This window comes from Centruroides vittatus, unplaced genomic scaffold (genome assembly GCF_030686945.1).
Source record: "Centruroides vittatus isolate TY-2023 unplaced genomic scaffold, ASM3068694v2 contig_950, whole genome shotgun sequence".
In the NCBI taxonomy this organism is placed as follows: domain Eukaryota; kingdom Metazoa; phylum Arthropoda; class Arachnida; order Scorpiones; family Buthidae; genus Centruroides; species Centruroides vittatus.
The window spans coordinates 945,928-966,335 of record NW_027122629.1 but is presented as its reverse complement, the minus strand read 5'-3'; the positions used below and the strand labels follow the sequence as shown (position 1 = coordinate 966,335).

Here is a 20,408-nt window from a genome sequence, read left to right as displayed (position 1 = left end):
TTAATAAGCTCATTTTATTAGGGATGGAGTAGATCCTAGTTCATTTCTGTAAATACTTTTTTCGTTAATTGTGAATTAGTTTATTAATTCACTGCTAATTTAATGTCAATGTGTAAAATTGCAATGACCGAAGAGAGAACAATTCAAATTATCTACTGTATTATAAATATATAAAATACAATACATATAACCAATAAACTTTTTTGCTGCTGTACAAAATTGTACGTAGTTGATTGAGTGTTTAAAACACCGCATCTAATATGGAAAATAATGCTTTTTAATTTATTATATAAAGCATTATATTAAATTTTATAGGCAGATCTGTAAAACGAATATTCCTCAACTTTTTTTCCTACTTCAATTATAACTGGAATTCGGTTTTTGCTTAGTTAATTTAAAAAAAAATAAACAAAATCATTAAATTTCATATTTAAGTAGAAAATTCAAAAAATTTTATCCAAATTTTCTTGTTTAACTACACAAACTTCATATATTGCTACTGTTATAAGTAGCTTTTTTTAAATAATAAAATTCCTTTTATGTGTTTAATAATCAAATCACACAACAACCGTATCCTGTAGAATCATATAAATTACATTTTGGAAATTTGTTCTATTTTTTTTATTTTTTTTCCTTTTCTTTTCCTATAGAGTTAGGGCTTTCCATATTGCTTCTAGGTATTGCTAGAATGGGGCCAGAATAAGCCGCGTAAGTCAGAACCGATCTTCTCGACGCTAAGAAATCATCAAACACGTTTAATTTAGAGACTATTAATTAATATTGGCAGAGAGAATATGGGAAAAAAATAATAATAATAAATTCGAACTGATTAATAATGTAAGCGGACTGATAAAGAAAACTACCATCCAGTCAAGTTTCCTACTGCTTTTGACAGCAAAACAGGTCACAGTCAAAAAGTTGTTCATCCTGTCTTGAGGGGGGAGGGGGTCGAAAATCATAGTAGGCCACCTGCCTCGTTCTAAAACTCATCTCAAACGTAGCGGAAGTTAGTTGATATTGGTGTCGTTAATACGACAGACATTATCGCTTTGATTATTGTCCCGTCCCTACGCGATTATGAGGAGACAAACTATTGTAGGCTGCTATCCAATTCATGGAAAGTTATAAAACTACTTGCCCATGGCACCCTTCCTATTATTGGTGAGTTTGATCGATTTTTAATCAATATAATAACGCGCAAGTAAACGAATTGCAAAAACGCTAATCGCAGTGTTGACGAAGTTTAATTTAGATATTATCAGACTTTATGTAATTTTACGAAGTCGCCGAAAGATCCACCCCGTTGTTGCTAACTATTAGGGCAGTAAGGCTGTTTTACGCCTGAGTGAGATTCTTTCGACCTCCTCTAACTTCCGCATCTTCGTTATCGGGTCAAAGTTTAATAAAAATTGACTTAATACTACTATTGTGTAAGTGTAGAGATGGCTACTGTCCAAGAATACCGTTGCTCGCGTAGTATAAAAAAGGAAAAAAAACCTGTAGAGTTACTTAGTCACTAAGATGACCTAGGACGTGGAGCAGACACTATAACAAGTCTAGTGAAAACTGTAAATGTTTTTGAATCGTTATGTTTGTTTTGATGAATTTCCGTGTAAAATAATGTACACAAGCTGTATTTCATTTTTGTTTTCTTTTAGATAATGATAGTTACGCTATCAGAAATTAAAAGTCAAAGCTGCGGTCCTCGGATAAGCGCACGCCTGCTTATGGATATACCTTGTGATATGAACAAAAGTAATTACTGCACACATCCAGGTTCCGCTTATCCTTGGTTTGTATTGACTTTTTAAAGTAATTTTACCGATTTCTTTCTGTGTCTTAAAACTTTTCCCTTCCCGTACAGGCAAGCTGTTAGGAAGTACATTTACGACAATCAGGGATTAATGAGAAGGATGTACGGCGATGAAGTGCACAGCATTGTGCTCAGGAACGAAATATCAGCTAGGAGAGAGAAATATGACGTAAGTTGGTCTGCTAGGTCTGGTTTCGAGCGTTCTGTAACAAATCTTCGACCCCGGGCACGACCATCTTCAGTTTCCAAGACTCTGACATCATCCAACACCAAAGAAACTACGGCCGGTAATTTAAACGTGACGTCAGAAAGTTCTCCGGGCGATTTAGATGTAGAAACCTCAACAGCTGTCCCGTCAATTGCCACCGAAACTACCAGTTTCGCCAGTAGAACCGATACCGCTTTCACCGAGGAAGCAGTAAGTGTCGACGACGTCACAGAAGACAAATTATCAAACACCATTCATACCGATGACGTAGACGAAACGGCGGAGAAAAACACGGAAAACGTAGAAGAAGAATACTTCGAAAGAGGAGTGTAGGTATATTGTATGTCAACTACTCGTTTGCGTTTCGTTTTACGAAGCTTAACACGCGTTATATGACCACCAAATTTTTTCGTCTATGTTAAAGGAATGCTTGCCCCGTCAAGGAAGAAGTCGTAGCACCCTATTGGGCTAATAACACGAGGGGAGAAACTCTGGCTTTACTTAACGTTTATCCTTTTCAGCAATACGTCATATGGGAGTCGTGTGCGTAAGTATGTTCGACCTACAAACTACCGTTACGTTTGCTGTACTGTTACGTAATATCCCGTTTAACAGTTTTGCAGGGGAGCAGATGCTGTGCCGGAAAGGATGCAAGTGCGAGCAGCAGTATCGGTTGCATCGTCTCCTGGCTTTCGATCCTAAAAACGAATGCAGAGGAGTTTTCTCCGATTGGTTTCGATTCCCTTCTTGTTGTGTTTGTATTTGTTATTCTATATCGCGCGATTCCGAAGAAGAATGAATTCGTTTGTGTGCGCCCGGGGAGCAAAAAGACTGCCAATCGAAGACATTTCCACCAAATCATTCGTCACCAATCTGTAGAATAGCATTTTGTGATAATAAAGTTTTTTTACCAAAGCCAATCATTTATATGTATGTATTCTTTATCCTAAATTTTTCGGATGAGAAGAAAGAGCATAAAGGTTAATCTGTATAACAAATAATAATAATATGAAGTTAATAAAATTTTAACATTGAAAATTTGAAATGAAACGTCTCTTTTGTAGAATGCAAATGGGACGTAACTTTATTGTTATTAAATTGAGTGATGCGGTCGGACGAACACGACAGAAATGAATGATTCTAGGCTTATAATGATGCGTTACGATATTTTTCTTGTTTTTTCTAAGGGGAAAAAATACGGGCGAAATTTAATATCATGATACGAAAATAAAAATTTAAACCGTTCGTCACAATATAACGTTATTCCAGGTGTAATTAAACAATTGATACAGTAAGGCCGAGGAACTTTCGATCCGCGATCCTTTATATTTCCATCCGGCCCACAAAATGAAATTTATTTAATCAATACGTTGAAATTATTAAATTTTTACGCCATAGAAATGTTCAAGTTTGGCTACACCGGATGTAAAACATTTTAAAATAAATTGGATTTGTGTTTTTTGCTAGCCACCTGTAGCTTAGTTTGATATTGACGTTGACAATGTAATCCACCAAATTTGCCTTGTTCGGCTTAACCATCTTTTCAGGATTCCTATTGATCCTTCGAGGCTATCATAGCAGCAGGAAATACTAACGTTTCGGTCGTAATCATATCAATAGGCTTTCTCTGCCATACGCTGTCCGAACTTGCAACTTAAACTCTATGAGTGAATTAATAAACTTTTACAAAAGAATAAGAGTATGGTACTAGATCATGGTGGATTATGTGGGAAAAGTCACTCGGCACTGAGCCTGAAAAGTCCATTGCGCCGAAATCGACCGAAAGCGGAGAGGTGGGGACTAACCTATCCTGTACCTCGTCTACCCGAAGATCCATGGAGCAGTTATAGCTTCTTCAATTAGATCCGGCAGCCGACACGTAATGCAAAATCCCATGGGAGAGTCACTCATAATACTTCTTGATTTATGAAAATAGATCATATCCCACTGTAACCTGGTCAGGTTCGCTCTATGGAAATTAAAATAATGGAAGACAACGAGCTGATTAAAGATCCATCAGGCCAAGCGGATAAAAACACCGAACAGGCTACTGCTAGTTGGTCGCGGGTTCGCGCCTAATCAATGCGCTGGCCTTGGCTTTATTCAAGTTTTCTTCAAGTCTCTAATATCTAAATAAAGACCCGCTTCCCATAAAAAATTCTCCCTGGAGGCACCTCCTTGGCAGAGAGCACCCCCAAGTCTGCCAAGGGAGTGCTCTGCCAAGGGTGCCTTTCAAAACCAATAAGGAGAGATAAAGGTTTAGTCCTTCACCAGAGATAGAAAAGAAAGCTGAAAATGCGAGAGATAACATGGCTAACACTTAAAGAAAAATTAAATTTACGAGATGCTCAAAGCGATTGCCTTCACTGGCTATACAAGCTTCACATTTATGGATAATAGAACATCCCTTAGGCCTACATTGTGACATTGTCCGGGTCTTTGAAGTATGTCTACAGCAGCTTCGTGAATTAATTAATTTATCAGAATTTTGAATTGTAACACAATACACATTTTTCCTTTATTCAACTCCCGAAAATGGACCGAATTGGATTGATAAAATAAGGCAATGCAACACTTGGTTGCCTCCTGGTAGGACCTTCTATGGAAAATTGTTCCCTATTTAAGTGTTAGACACAAGAAACAATTACCATTATCGGTGGCTTTTATAGAGCTCATACGTATTATTTTAGTATTTGTTTTTCTGCATAAGTACTTTTTTTTTTCTTTTGCAAATTAAGCTTTGACAGAATTGAATTCTGTCAAAGAACGTGGTAAACGTTAAAAACTACAGTAATTCATTGTGCATTTTCATTATTTCGTATTAATTAAGCAAGGGTCGAGGAAGGAATATAAATTCATCTTACTACTAAAGGTTTTTTCACGATCTATTAGGTTTTTTTGAACGCATTCAGTTGAAAGAATAGCGGGCAAAGACTTTTAATCGAAATGATTACAATTCAAAAATATTTCCCAGAAAAGATTACTGCGTTTGCTAATATGAATAATTGCATATAATTATATTTTTCTAGCTACACCTATACTTCCTATTCTTACATATTCATTATTTATACTGAATTTTTATATTGTTACATAACTGATAATAAAAACATTATAAGCCTTAATTTAGAATTTTTGACTGAAATCTTATCAATCAAAAATCATCCGGATTCCAACTTTCAATATAAACAATAAGACAAATATTATTTAAGCGATATTAATGATTATTTAATCCAAAAAACCTTAAATAATCATTACAGGTTTATTGTTGAAATAATCAAAACACGGTCAAACCTCCACTAAAGGGAACATAAAAAGTGGCTTTTGTTTGTTATTTTGTACGCAATTTTTTTCGACGTTCCCGAAAAAAATGGCCTCTAAACGGTGGCAATTATTTCATGTGTGACTACTCTATGCAGGTCATACAACTCTATGTGTTCCGCCGTTGTGCAGCGAATCTAGTTTTTAGACCATGGAAATGGAGGGATTGAAGTAAAATCTATTGGACTTTTGTTTCTTAACTGCCGAAATTCGTTAGAAAACGTATGTAAGGAGCTATTTAAGAATTACGCGAACAAATTTGATACTCCTGGTTTCATTAACACCAGTCTTCAGAAATAAAGGTACACTCTCCCTCTCTTTCGGGCCAGATTTAAAACCCTTCGCAAATTCGCGAAAATTATTTTCGTGCGGTTTTGTGATGACTGAGGGAAAAAATAAACGATGAGTGCCATCTTATATCATCAAAGACTCATCCTTCCTCGCCTATCGTCAGACATAAACGAAACCTCCTCCACACAAATTACTGATGTAAGAGTCGAATGATGCCTAATATGCAAATTAAGGAAAAAGCAGCGCTAAATTTTACCCTAGTAGTTGATTTTAAAGTATTTTTCCCGAAAATCGAAACGGCGTACTCGGGAGACCGAGGGCCAAAATGGCCGAGGCGGTTAAATCGAGTTAAGAACGCGCTCAAGAAATTAAATTTGCCTCTAAATCTTATATTCGTTCGTTTTGTTCGAATAATGTACACTATTACATCACTTTGACGCCATTCTTACAGTTTTCTTATGAGAAAAATGCGATAATGACGTCAACTTGACGTAAAAATGTAGACAAAAGAATGCGCGTCCACTGTATAATAGAGCTCTTTGCTTTCATTATATTATGAATTAATAATAGTGGACAATAGTTATAAGGTCAAAATATTTATTATTATTATTATTATTATAAATGAATTTTAATTTACAGTAATTATAATATACTAGTAAAATTAGCGACAAACGAAATCAAATTACGAAATGTCATGTAAATCCAAATCTTTTAATTCGATAACAGAAACAAATTCAGAATTAAATTATTCTATTTTATTAATATTTCTTACGTTAAATAATGAAATTTTCTTAAGTGTAAAAATTTTTTCAATTAATTTGGCTATTAACAATACCAGAAGCGGCTATAAATGAAAAGCGACACTTAACGGCAGACGTTTTGTTTGGAGGAACGGAAATGGCGGCAACTGTGAACGAAACAACGATCACTCTTAAAGGATCTGCGGACATAGTCGCGGAATTTTTTAGTAAGTTGTTTAATACGTCATAAAATATTCTAAAATGACACGTAATTAAAAGTGAAAGTGTGTATTGTACGTATGACACGTGTCTTGATTAAGTATATGAAAATGTTTTGTAATAAAATATATACTGAAATAAATGTGACTTACATTTTAGCATCCAGTAGAAAATTTAAAGTTTGCCATATGATAACTTTTGATGCTACTTATATATTAATTTTGCATTTATATTAAAAATACTAAAAAGTATTATTGTTTCCCATCCTCCCTCTTATGCTGGTTGAAACATCATGTCTTATCTCTTCCAAAATGAATGAAAACTGCAGTATATGGAATGCCAATGCCTCCATACCGACAAACCTCCGTACAATTGTAACTGTTATGTACCAATGTGCCGTGTCTTGTTTCAGTGAGAAGTAAACAAAGCCACTTGCGCATGGCGTGCATGCTCGCAAAATCTCTTGTGTGGGGCATACGTGTCATGCCACACTGTACCAAGCCGTGAGAAATCGTTGCATCGTGTCACACGCGACGGATCGGCTCGGCATTGATCGAATACGGAGATTTCTAGTTTATTCTTCAAATATCGAAAAGGCGGGCATGTAGGAGGACGATCGGTCACCTTAATTAAACTTAAATTATCAGTGTTGGGGAGAAGTGGGTTTCTAGGTTTCGCAGGAGCCTGTATTTTCCGGGAATGGAGAGTTGGGAGTCGAGGCGTCGGATCTTTTTATGGAAGTCGTGGTCAATTTTAAAAAATACCGACTCCCCCTCCCCGATATTTTCCATGGAAATTTAGTCCAGATTAGTCAAAGAGTTTAGAAGTGTGTAGGAGACGGGCAACTGTTTCTTTCTTTTTATGTACCATATATATGTAGATTATGTTCAAGTAATTAATATCTTAAGAGTTACAAAATTATAAAATTTATTTTTTAAGTATTAACTATGATAGAGTAACGGTTTTAAAATGTTTTGAAGTATCCTTTCTATTTAAAAAAATTTCAGTAATATTTATTAACCTAATTTATATAGAACCCTCTTTTTTAACTAATTAATTATATTGATATGGTTATTTTTATTAAATATAACATTTTAAAACTTTTTGTATGAATTTTAATAGATTATGGAATAAATAGCATTTTATATCAAAGAGGAATCTATCCACCAGAAACATTTACCCAGAGTCAGAAATATGGATTAACTATTTTAATGACTGATGATAAAGACCTTAAAGAATTTTTATCTAATATCTTAAAGCAGGTCCATGGTAAGTTACTTGAAAATTTAAATTTATTTAAAAATATAATAAATAAAGCATTTTTTTTCACCAAATTCATTTACTATTATGATTCGTAGATTCATCAACCATAAAATAATTCAAGAAAATCAAAAAGTTGAGTAGTAGGATGACTTTGATCGTTCAAATTTGTCCTCGAATCAAATTAGATACAAATTGAATGCAGAATAAACTAATCAAAAATATTTATTAAAATTTAAAAACTTATGCAAAAGAAGTTTTTTGTGTTATTTTAAAACCCTCTTTTAAATATTTAATAACAGATTATTGTGTCGAAAAATTAAATTCAAATAAGTATAACACTTGAACAGGTGCATGTCGTGGCAACGTAAAATTTGCTGTGTTTGTGCTGCTGCAGTGTACATTGCCTTTCTATTTATTTGCACTCTTGTATGTGATACATGTAGAAGTACACCAAAATATTGGCATGGAGAAACGGGCAACTAGACTGTGACCCATGACTGTGCTGTTTGTTTGCATCAAGTGGTATATTACATTCAGAATTGTTATATGTATAGGTCTGGTGCTGCTGTACTTGCTAAAATCTATGTGTCTTTTTCATTTTGTTTTGTTTCCCATAAAGTATGATCATTTCACAGTATAAAGCATTGTTGTGGTGCTGCAGACAAGTGTAAAATATCTCACATAAAAAAAGAAAAGGATGGTTTTTAAACGCAAAAGAAGGAGACATTATTGAATTTATGGTGAGGAAAGATTTACAGATATTAAGGATTCCAATAAGCCAAACTTATAGAATATAAACTAACAAATAAATACAAAGCAGATTGAATGTAATACTAACAATATAGCTCAATGTCAAACATGCATTTAAAGCTGTACTTACATATAAATCACAATACTTACATACTCATTTGAAGTATGTAAGTATTGTGTCATACATTGGGCACAAACAGAATTTGAACAGTATTAATTAAACAAAACAAAAACATATTCTAAACCCTCTTTAATCAGCTCATTGTGCTCCATTATTTTAATTTCCAGAGAGCGAACCTGACCAGGTTACAGTGGGATATGATCTATTTTCATAAATCAAGAAGTATTATGAGTGACCGTCACATGGGATTTTGTATTACGTGGCAGCTGCCGGATATAACTGAAGAAGCTATAACTGCTCCATGGATCTTCAGGTAGACTGGGTACAGGATAGGTTAGTCCCCACCTCTCTGCTTTCAGAAAAGTTCTTTCTTCTATGTGAGAGAAGGACGACTTCATAAATATAATAAATTTTCACAATAAATAAATTCATATACTGCAAAAGTATTTCTACAAAAGCAAAAACAACACAATTACATGAAGCTGCAGCTCTTGTAGATATAAACATTAAACCTACATGAACTGATCTGGATATAACACTATATTTAAAGAATCAAGCTGTCTTTGGATCAGAAAGAGTTTCATAATTTAAGTCAGGATCATGTTAACAAACTCTCAAACTGCCAGTTAGGCTCAGAGATGTTTCTTTAGAGAGACAGAAGGTTTTATGATCACCATACAAGACCAGGTCAATATAAAAAAAAAAATTACAGAAGCGTATCTTAAGACAAGATTTACAGATGACACTTTGTAGGAAATGAATGCCACATCATTCATGAAACTGAATTATGCAAGAAATCATATTACTCTATATTGCAGGTAGTCTATTGCAATTATATTGTATGTACAGACTATAGTACTTACATTTGACATAACCAAACTTAATACACGAAAATTTTATGCACAATTATAAATTATTAGACCCTGCTGCTATTCTACGAATACATACTTCAGCCAGTCTGGAAAATAGCATATACAATATCAGGGGTTGCTCTAGAAAATGTAAAAATATCGCCATCATTTTGCCAGTTTTAAATTTTTTCATCACTTCAAATTATTTATCACCATCAGTTTTATTTACTAATTAATGCAGGTGCTGATAGCCTTATCAGTTTGGCATTTGGAAAGCAAAAGTAACACATTAAACTGTCACTTACAAGGTCTCAAATGCCTTTGGTTCTCAATGTCACTTCCTACTCTTCTGTCTGAGCTTGCCACGTAACATCGTGAAATAGCTAGGGGAACATATACTTTTTGTTTCAGATGGATCGATCTGTAAGATCAGATCAGTCTTTGTTGCTTAATACAGATCACTTCTGTGACATGTTTTAGTTGGCAGAAAGTATATAAGTAGGATCAAATTGTATTTATACTGTGAATAAATTTGTGCTCGCAAAATGGAAGAGTGCACACCATGCATTCTTGCTGTATAATCTTGCAAAATCATAATAGTCTTTAAATACTTATTTTTTCATCTTAGTTTATCAGATATTTTTATAATTATGTTTTTACTTACCATTTATAAGTTTTAAGTACAGTACATTTCATCATTGACAGTTAAACATATTTCTTTTCCATCAACTATAAGCTTGACTTTAACAGTGGTGGATGCCATATTTAATCTTTTTTATCCAATCCAAATGATCCTACCCTCCACTCAGATTAGTTTGATTACGGTCCAGTTGATCCTAAATAGCATTTGCATACATGGATAGCGATCTGATGTGTTTGTATACATGATTTGAACGATCCGAGTAATCTTAGATCAGTTTTATTCAAAAACATGCACTATAGGTGTGTGATGATTTTGGTGCTATGCAGCACAACTTCTGCAATATACTATGATTGAACCATAATCACAGGTAAAACAATTCCTCACAACAGATCAAAGTCACATTCATTGACAAGCAAAATAAAATACATATATTGTAGACATATCTATTCCAAATTCTCACAACATATAAAATACACATGGTATACCAAAAAATTTAATAAATATTCAAAACTCTCACCTACAAAGTAAAGTTCCTGTGGAGAGTGGTTAAGGCATTTGTTATCCCTACAGTCCTCTCCTGCACTGGTGTCATACCACATATGTTACACAAGTCTAGAAACATTAGGCCTGAACAACAGCGTATGCAGGATGTTCTAGCACATCTTTTTTGATGCTGTGTATTTCATCTGAAATTAATTTTTTGAGATTCCGATGGCAGTCCGAAAGATTGTCCTTCAAATAATCTTACAGAAAACCATCATGGGTTCAAATCATGGCTAGAGAGTGGTCATCCAATGCCCTGAATAATGAATGTATTGGGGTCCAAAGCTATGGTATAGTCTTGAAATGTGTTCTGTAGCCAAGAAAACACAGCAGCAATTTGATGTGGATAGGTACTATCCTCCATGAACCAATTATTCAATTATGTCTTGCTCTGGAACTGAACTCCTCTGCTAATTGCTGCCTGTAACTTGCACTAGAAACTGTCCAGCAATATCTCAATGAATATTTGTTTACTTAAAGTTTCAAAAGTAGATTCTAAATATGTATTTACTTTTTCATTGCCTTTACTTTGTCATTTATCTCAAAAGAAGTAAACATTTTAATAAAAAATGAATTTTATAATTTAAAGAAGGAAAAAGAATCTGGCATGTAATTGGATAATTATGAAAAGCCATATTAGATGCTGATATAATAATAAATTTATAATTATTGCTAAGTTATATGCAGTTACAGTAGTTTATCAAGAGTTATTATTATTATTAAATAAAACATGATCATTTTCCTGAAATTTCATCTGAATGAACCAATTCAGATTATGCTGACAAAACTATGTCACACTATTGGTTGACTCGGGAAAATTTTTAAGAAAAGCTGAAGAGTTCACAATTGCTATAAAAGATCAGATCATAGTACAAAAAAAATCCAATAACAACATTTAAAACTGTTTGTGGTGCCATCTGTTGTATAAATGTTTTTAAAATAAAGTATTATAATTATTATTAAATGGCAAAAAGCTTAATTTTGTGGGTAGGGATGAGTTTTATAAAAAAAAAAATAATAATAATAAATGTTAATAACAAATAAAATCTTAAGTCTAACTTATTTGAGATATGACATGATCTCACTCCATCTCCCATCCTTTCAACCTTTAATCACCAAAATTTAATAATATACTTGCTTGAAGCAATACATCTATTGTTTGAATGTGATACAATATAAAAGAGCATAACATACACAATTTATTTACATAGACATAATCAAATATAAAACATAATATCTTAAAAGCTTATATGAAACTTTAAATTATTACACAATCAACTATCATACTATAAACAAATGTCATTGAGAATACTAGAAAGCCACTCACAAGAAATATACTATGACAACCATAATTATAGATAAAACAATTTATCTCAAAAGAATATACATCATAGTTATTCCAAATATCTGCCATATACAAAATATACTAACAAAATTAATAAATAAATAAACTTGTCCAAGAAATAAAATGCTTATGGGAAACCCCACGTTTCTTTACGCAGCGCTCGAGAAGCGCTTTACAGCAAACACACCGAAACTGGTTTCTAATTGGCCAACGTTGCTCGTGACGTCATTTCGCTACACTCTCGCTGCATAAAGAAACGCGGCCAAATGGATAAGATATTATTACATTTAATATAATCTTTTTATACGAGTGCCAAATCCCACAAACTATACATAAAAATCTAAAACCATTACATCTTAATCATAATACTTACTTAATATTGCTGCTTTCTGTAATATGATATATTTATATCATATAATTGGTAACTTTTTAAACATAGCTGTCAACACTCAAACATAAAACAGTTGTTTTTAGTAGCTATATCTTAATTTTGGTCATCCTGTATTTTACTTTTATAACAATAAAAATAATGCTATATTTTAAAATATTTTATAGATTGTTTTCAGAAATTGTAATGAATTCAATTAAATTATTCTTTTGATTTAGATTGGTTGCTGTCGAAGGAGTTATACCGTGTAAGTATTGTCATAACGGATAATAATACATTAGAAACTTTAGAATGTTGGGAATTTAAAATTGAAAGTGATGATGCTCTAACAAAAGATGGGTAAGTAGTATTTATAAATATATTTTGTTAAATGTATGTATATTTTGTTAAATGTGAAATTTGGTAATTTTAATCAGACTACAGCAATATTATTTTGAAAATCTGTGTATGTACTAATTTTGATTTAAGAAATTATACTAAATTGAAAGAAATGTAGTATTTTGATTATTTTTGTTAGTTTTTATTAAATGATGATTAACACAAAACAGTTAGTCTTACTAATGATATTTTTCTTAATAAAGCAAAACTATTTTATTGGAACAATAAAGAAATTTGTATAATCATATCTTATTATTCATTCATTTGTGTGGACATAAAGATTGTAAGGATGTCATAAGTTTCATTTAACCCATATAATAATTTTGCTAATATTAGTATCAATAATAATAACTCTTGATAAAACTAATATAATTCGGCAATGATTATAAATTTATTATTACATCAGCTGTTTTTATTATCTAATCTACTTATCTGATTTATTTTAATTGAACATATTACAAACAAATCAATGTTTAAAGTCTGTTTCACAATCAAAGATTCAAAAAAACATAACTAAGAACTATTTTCTACTGAAAATGGGCTTGATTGTTCAAAAGTTCTTGAAAAGTTTTTTTTTTTTGCTTTAGTTTTGTTTGACTCCATTAAATCAGAATAGTTTTTTCAGTTGTTTCAATCATCCAATTATGTAATGTCAGATTTTCCCCTCTTATAAAGTTTATTTTTTATTCTAGTAATAAATGAACTTATAAATTACAAGTAACTCATAGTTTATAAACTTTGCTTTTTTTTTTTTTTTTTGTTATAATGACATAATAATTGCATAGAATTAAGATTATAAAATGTTAGAATGAAATATCAACTTTGAAATGTAAATCATCCGAATATGTAAGGTACATCAAATTTTTTTTATTTTTTAGATTTGAGAGGAAAATGTATTAAAATATTATATATTAAAGTACAAAATTTCAAGATTATATTGTCTATTTGGAGATAAGATAAATGTAAAATAAAAATTGATTAGTTTTATCAAAATGAAATTATAAAGAGGCTAAACAACTATATTATTATTTAAAAAATAATTTGTATTTTATCATTATGTGCCATAGTATATGTAAGCTCTTGAACCTAATACATAATTTGGATAGTTTTACATATGATTTTATGACTTAGTATAATTTAACATATTTTCTTTTGTTGTCAAATGTTTAAATACTCAAACAACAGTGATACTACACCGGAGCAAAGTAAACAAACACTGTTTAAATACTGTATGTTAATAAAATTAAATGAAAAAGACAAGTTATACAGAACAGTTTTGTAATATGATTACTTTTTTCTTTTATTTATTGCCAATGTATTTAATACATATACTATTAGAACTTAATAAAAGCTGGTGAGATATAGGGAAATGTTTGTTTGGAAAATTATTCTTTTAAAACCTTTTCTTATTCGATATATATTTTTCCAATTAAATGTTTGGTGCTCCCTCAAAAGACTTATAATGGCAATGGCTAAAATTCAGTCTGGCAAGTAATCTGTAATAGCATAGTTTGGATGAAAAATCACAGTTTAATTTACAAGCAGTAATTGAAAATGAAGCTGTATCATTTGAAAATAGTTTTTTTGGACTAACAAACAATTGTTTTTTTTATGATAAAATTTTTGGTTTTAGTTTTGTTACATAATTATATTATTTTGTTACATAATTTTGTAAAATTATTATATGTGTATATATGTGTATATATATATATTTTTTTTTAATAGGAAACCAAAGCAGAAAGATATCAAGGAAATTCAGAAAGAGATTAGAGATATTATACGGCAAATTACAGCTAGTATAACTTTCTTACCTTTATTAGATAGTCCATGTGAGTATAAGTCAATATAAAGTCTATAAAACATTAACAAGTTTGTCTTTATATAGAATGTACAGTACTTATGATTTAATATTTTCTATTATATTTATATACAATAAACCTGTGAGTGGCTTTCTCCAGTTTAATAGTAGGTTCCCTGGCTTTATCTACAACTGGTCTTAGTTCTCGCCCCGATATTATTACTGATGCACCAGTCACTCCTAGAATGTTCGCTTTCGTAAAAACCCATAAACAGGGGCGAGAACTAAGACCAGTTGTAGATAAAGCTAGGGCACCTACTATTAAACTGGAGAAAGCCACTCACGGGATGCTAGCACTCCTCCTGGAAGGATACCCATACTTCCTCACCAGTCCGGTGGACCTGGTTTCCATACTTATACAATAGACATTTTATCATTACTGAGTATGAAAACTATCATTCTTGAATGAAAATATAAAGAATATAAGTAGAATATGTTTGCAAAAATGACAAGTAGATTAAAATAAAAACTCGTTGAAATATTTTACTGCCAAAATTTTTTTTACAAACTTATAAATACATATAGTGGTGATTATTCAAATAATATTGTTTATAAACTCGTCTATGGCAATATTCACAACCAAGAATTAAGGGTTAAGGGTTACAGTTAGTTAACCATTTACCATTCATCTTATGTTTATTATATGAATATTTATTAGTTTGCTTCTTAACTATTGATCCTTGGTTTTGAATATGGTTATTAAGCTTTATGAATAAAGAATATATGTAATAACTCAGTTAAAATCCAATAACATCTTGAGAATCTTGAATTTAGAAAAGAAATTATTTTAAAATGTATTAAAAACGTTAGAACAACTTTGTATTGTAGGTGAAACAGTAGTTTTATTTAATTGTTTTGTAAATAATGGCTCCATAGATATATTCTTTGAACTTTTTGTGTATCTGAAGATGAGATGTGAATCATCTTGAAAAGCATTTTATTGCAATAATAAGGCAATTCCTTAAAGGTATTTATCACAAGTAGAAGAAATAGTAAATTAAATCATAAAAGTGTCTTTGTTTCCTTGCCCTTCACATCTGTGGGATCCAACATTAGTCTAAGAAAGCTTTGCCAGTTTCAACCTTTTTATTGATGCTCTCATCTGCCTTGTTAGGCAAAATTTACCGAAAATCCTTGTAACTGTAAAATTACATTTATTTAATTTCTTAATCTTTGTAATGTTTTCAGTTGTTGGATTTTTATTTTAAACTTAAATGTGTTCCATAATTTCGTCTTTTATAAATGCTATTGAAACTTAAAAAAAATCTAGTAGTTTTCTTATATGTTTCATTTTTGTTTTAGTTCTTTATAAATGTAAGTTAATTTTGTAATTTTAATTTCATATAATTGACTTACCTACGTAGTTAAACTGTAAATAATGATATTTTTTCTTGACGTTCTTTAACTTTAGAATTACAAAAGTATTCTATTAAATTATTATTGCCTTACCTAATTCTCTTCTATTAAAATTTTGTGAAAACAAAGTAGCCATTTCATTGTGTGAACAACTGATTACTTGGTCCTTTGTGAAGTGTTATGTTCAGCAGTTGTAACATCTGAAGTAGAGATGCTTCTTGTGTAATAAATTGTACTCAGACAACCACTTTGCTATAGTTACGGGATGTTGAAACTATCCAACATAGTATAATAATGTAGTGCAGGACCTGTTTGATGGGTTTCCTTGAAGAAAAACAGGCCAATAAGAAACTGTCATAAACCTTATCCATTCTGTTAATTTCAGTGAATGTAAGGAAATTTGAGAAAATGCACGGGGATTTCTGTAGTTAGATGCACCAGTTTTGAATGTTCACTGTTCTACAAACATGAAAATGTGTTTCTTTACTCTGTAGAATGCATCGTAGCCAATCTTTATCCACTTTCATCTTTAATTTAAAGAATTAAAACGCTTGGGAAAATTGTTTTTCATATTTGAAATTATTAACATCTAAAAGTAATAAAAATTCTAAAGATTTTGTCTGAAAATCTGTCAATATAATTATAATTAAAAGAAAATTATAATTAAATATAGCTTTGTAAAAAAACATACACAAAAATATAAAATTCTTTACTTTTTAAATCTTAAAACAATGCACTTAGTCAAATGGCTCCCTACCAGTGGCTAATGGATAGAATCATTGGAAGCACTATACAATATTTTGGTGTGTAGCATCTACCAGCTAAACCGTGAGAGGTTGGTGCTCTGTAAAACATATGCGCAAAATGCCTGTAATCTGGCTGCTTTACACCATTTAAATATTTTCACCGTGGAAGCTAACTGTCCCATACTCAACAATATGGTGCTTCCATTGGGAATATGCATATACGAATTCATATTCAAATATACAATAGCAGTTTTATCATTGTTTTTCACATGTATAGAAATTTGTAATAAAGTACATAATGCAGTTATAATAAAATATTAATTTTAAGTAATTGAAAGTACATTAAAATATGAAAATAATCGCACAATATGTATTTATATTTTAGAAAATACAAGGAAAGCGATGCTTCCACAGCTTCCATGGACGGCACACCACTGCTCCATATATATCTGTACTTGTGAAATGCTTCAGGACTGTTTTTTACTCACCTGATAGAATAACTTTGAGTAAAGCATATTCTGGCAAAATGAGAGCCATTGCAGTCGTCAACTCAGTATGACCTAATCTTTCATCTCTGTTTTCTATCAGGTTACATGGTTTATGCAATATGTAAATTTCATCATTTTTTTTCCATTTAGTACCATATTTTATTTTTGTTTGTAAGTATTTGAAGTATTTTTTTTGCCAAATATCTTTTCCTCACAATCTACAAAGTGTACACACAAAGTCTGGCAGAATTTTGCCTTTTGCAGATTGCTCAGAATATATATATACTACACTATAATATTTATATATTTACTTGTTTAATTCCTAACCAATGAACGTTTAAAATCACGTATTCTGAACCAATTATGGTGTATAGATGTTTCGTCATTTACACACCATAACACATGGAGCAACATTCCTTACATCAGTAAATAGCCTCTGAAAAAAGGATACAGAGACTGTTTTCTCTATCTACATAAAAGAAAATATTCTTAATTATAAATGAAATACAATATTATGTAGGTGTGTTGGTATCAAAATAATTAGAAACTGATTTGAGTGGAGATAGTACTATTGAAAGAGCAGGGAACAAAATATATTTGTTCACTGCTCTTTCAAGCAAATGCTTGCCTGATTAAGCTGCGTTAAGCTGTATTGATTTTTCAAGTACCGTATTTTCCGGCGTATAAGACGACCCCCGACTTTTACAATTAAAATATAGAGTTTGGGATATACTCGCCCTATAAGATGACACCCAGCGTATAAGACGACCTCAAACTTTTGAGAAGATTTTCCTGGGTTAAAAAGTCGTCTTATACGCCGGAAAATACGGTAGTTAGTTTAATGAAACATACTAATTAATGTAAAACCTTGAGATACAAAACAATCAGCAAGATTTTTTATTGAACTATATTCAGCTAAATCCAGCAGATCATTTGTACTACAAGTGTATCCGGTTATATATGTTGTTAAAATTTTCAGGTTTGTAAATTATCTTATTAAATTATATATTTCAGAAAATCTTATCCAAAACTGAATTAAAATATCTATAATTTACAATTTTTTTTTTGCTAATTTTACCATTATACATATACTGTATATAATGAATGTTTGCATTGTTTTTGTGCAAAACTTAACAATAAATTAATTTTTGTAGCAGATAGTAATCTAAAATTGTTTGATAGTTTCGAAAAAACACATATACACAGTAAAACTTGTGTAAACCGGAATCACCCAGTACCGAATATTCTTTCCGGTTTGGAAGATTTCCGTTTCGAACAGGTGTTTTTTAACACATAAGGGCTTCGCTTCGAAGAATTTCTTTCCATTTGGGCAGTTTTCATCTATTTAGATTTCGTTTTGGACGGGTTTACTATATATTCGTATATGTACAGTATCGGCATTATAAATTAATCAGATTATTATTTGATTTAAAAATGTTCATTTTGTAATTTTGTTTTATCTTAAAGGTTCCTTCGACATTCATCTGTACACGCATAAAAATACCAAAGTGCCGGATAAGTGGGCCGACACGGTTCCCGGCGAAATAGCCAATTCTCAGAGAGTGCGCCTTCGAAGTTTTTCCACCACCGTGCACAAGGTCGACGCTTGCGTGTTCTATAGAGGTTGTGAATAATGTAATATTAATAGTAAGATAAGCTGACAAATGCACAAATTTTTATTCTAAGTTCGTACACAATTCTATGGATTTCTATATACAGTATACAAATTCATTCGGTTGTGTAGATGTGTTTTATACATCGTTTTTAATGAAATACATTTCTGTACTACAGTTTATATTATTTTTCATGCATGTGTGTGTCAATTTATCTATATGTTAACACTTTTTTTATTGTACAGTTTTTTTTTTTTTTTGGATTAAAATTCTTATAAATTACTTTCGGATGTAACTATTATGTTATGATTTTAATGTATCATATGATAATTGGTTAAAAATTGAAGCGATTTAATAACAGTTAATTATTTCAATGTTTGTGTAATTATCTGTTTCTCCTTTCAACAAATGCTTTACAATCTAAATATGTTGATTAAAAAAAAAATATATATATATAGAATTTTTCTCAAAACTTAATATTTTTATATACAAAGCACTATATTTTAAGATGATTAAGTTAAATATTTAGATTTTTCACTTAGAATTTTGATAAAATTAACTCAAATTCTGATGGAAGTGGGCAGTCGAAGTGAATTTGTGTATTAAACTACTTAAGCACACGATACAGTTTTCTATACATCATTAGATTTTTTTCCGTATTTATTTAATATTTAACTAATGTACACTAAGAAAACTGAATTTTAAAATTGTTTTATTAAAAATAGAGCGCTAAACATCTATCCAGCCACTAAACAAGTATCACAAAGTTAGCAAATATGCAAAAAAGTGGAAAGCTTTTTCATGCCATGTCAAACCATGAACATTTGTTACTGTGTAACAAAAAAGACTTTAATTTCACAATCACAAGGAGGATGGTTGGTCGGTAATATAGCTACAAAAGATTTGTGTCTACATACTATGGATCATTAACTACCTCTATACATTCGGAGATGACCAAGGCACCAGCTGTGGGAGGTGGGAACACTGGGTGCACCACGTGGCCGCGTGGTATTTCTTTATGACTGGGCCACTCCTAATATTATTCTACCAACTGCTGCCTCGGGCCCGACAGAAATTTGTTAGTAATTGTTAGCTACCTGCACGGCATACTATTAAATTACCTTGACTCGATTTTGCCCTCTTCCCTCCCGTCGATGCATTTTATTTATTTAACAAGAAAGATTTCGTACGGTTAGGTACAATGCGGGAGGTTCTCAATTAGCAGGTAATTCGTTTAATGCCCGACCCCCGTTCCAATCTGAAGGATTAAGTGGAAGAGTATCGATTTGTTATAAGCCGAGATTAACTGGTGAACCGTCGTCGTCCTGCGAGTAGAGCGCAAAATGGATTTATGTGATCAGTTTTATGTGCCTTTATAGGGGGAAAAATGGTTATTCGATTTTTTAATCTAGTAAGTGACATTTTTTTAAATCGTTAAACCGAAGTTTGCGGTTTAATTTAGGGGAAATCATTCAT

The 20,408-nt window shown here is 31.5% G+C and overlaps 2 protein-coding genes across 3 annotated transcripts; both read left to right on the top strand.

Annotated features, from left to right (window-relative positions):
• The first annotated feature begins 832 nt into the window (after positions 1-832).
• On the top strand, positions 833-2,941 carry LOC136985103 (protein spaetzle 4-like). Of its 2 annotated transcripts, none has more exons than XM_067282308.1 (5): positions 833-1,161; positions 1,659-1,792; positions 1,865-2,350; positions 2,446-2,568; positions 2,637-2,941. In XM_067282308.1, exons 1-5 carry the CDS (start codon positions 1,141-1,143, stop codon positions 2,818-2,820), a joined length of 948 nt encoding a protein of 315 aa, XP_067138409.1. In that variant the 5' UTR covers positions 833-1,140; the 3' UTR covers positions 2,821-2,941. The 2 variants fall into 2 exon arrangements, with proteins under 2 accessions (XP_067138409.1, XP_067138410.1); XM_067282309.1 differs by lacking the exon at positions 833-1,161 and adding an exon at positions 1,526-1,568.
• Positions 2,942-6,510: 3,569 nt separating this feature from the next.
• On the top strand, positions 6,511-19,214 carry mad2 (mitotic arrest deficient 2). Its single transcript, XM_067282319.1, has 5 exons — positions 6,511-6,597; positions 7,712-7,858; positions 12,712-12,832; positions 14,597-14,700; positions 18,787-19,214. The coding sequence occupies exons 1-5, from the start codon at positions 6,528-6,530 to the stop codon at positions 18,951-18,953; spliced, it is 609 nt and encodes a 202-aa protein (XP_067138420.1). The 5' UTR covers positions 6,511-6,527; the 3' UTR covers positions 18,954-19,214.
• The last annotated feature ends 1,194 nt before the right edge of the window (positions 19,215-20,408 follow it).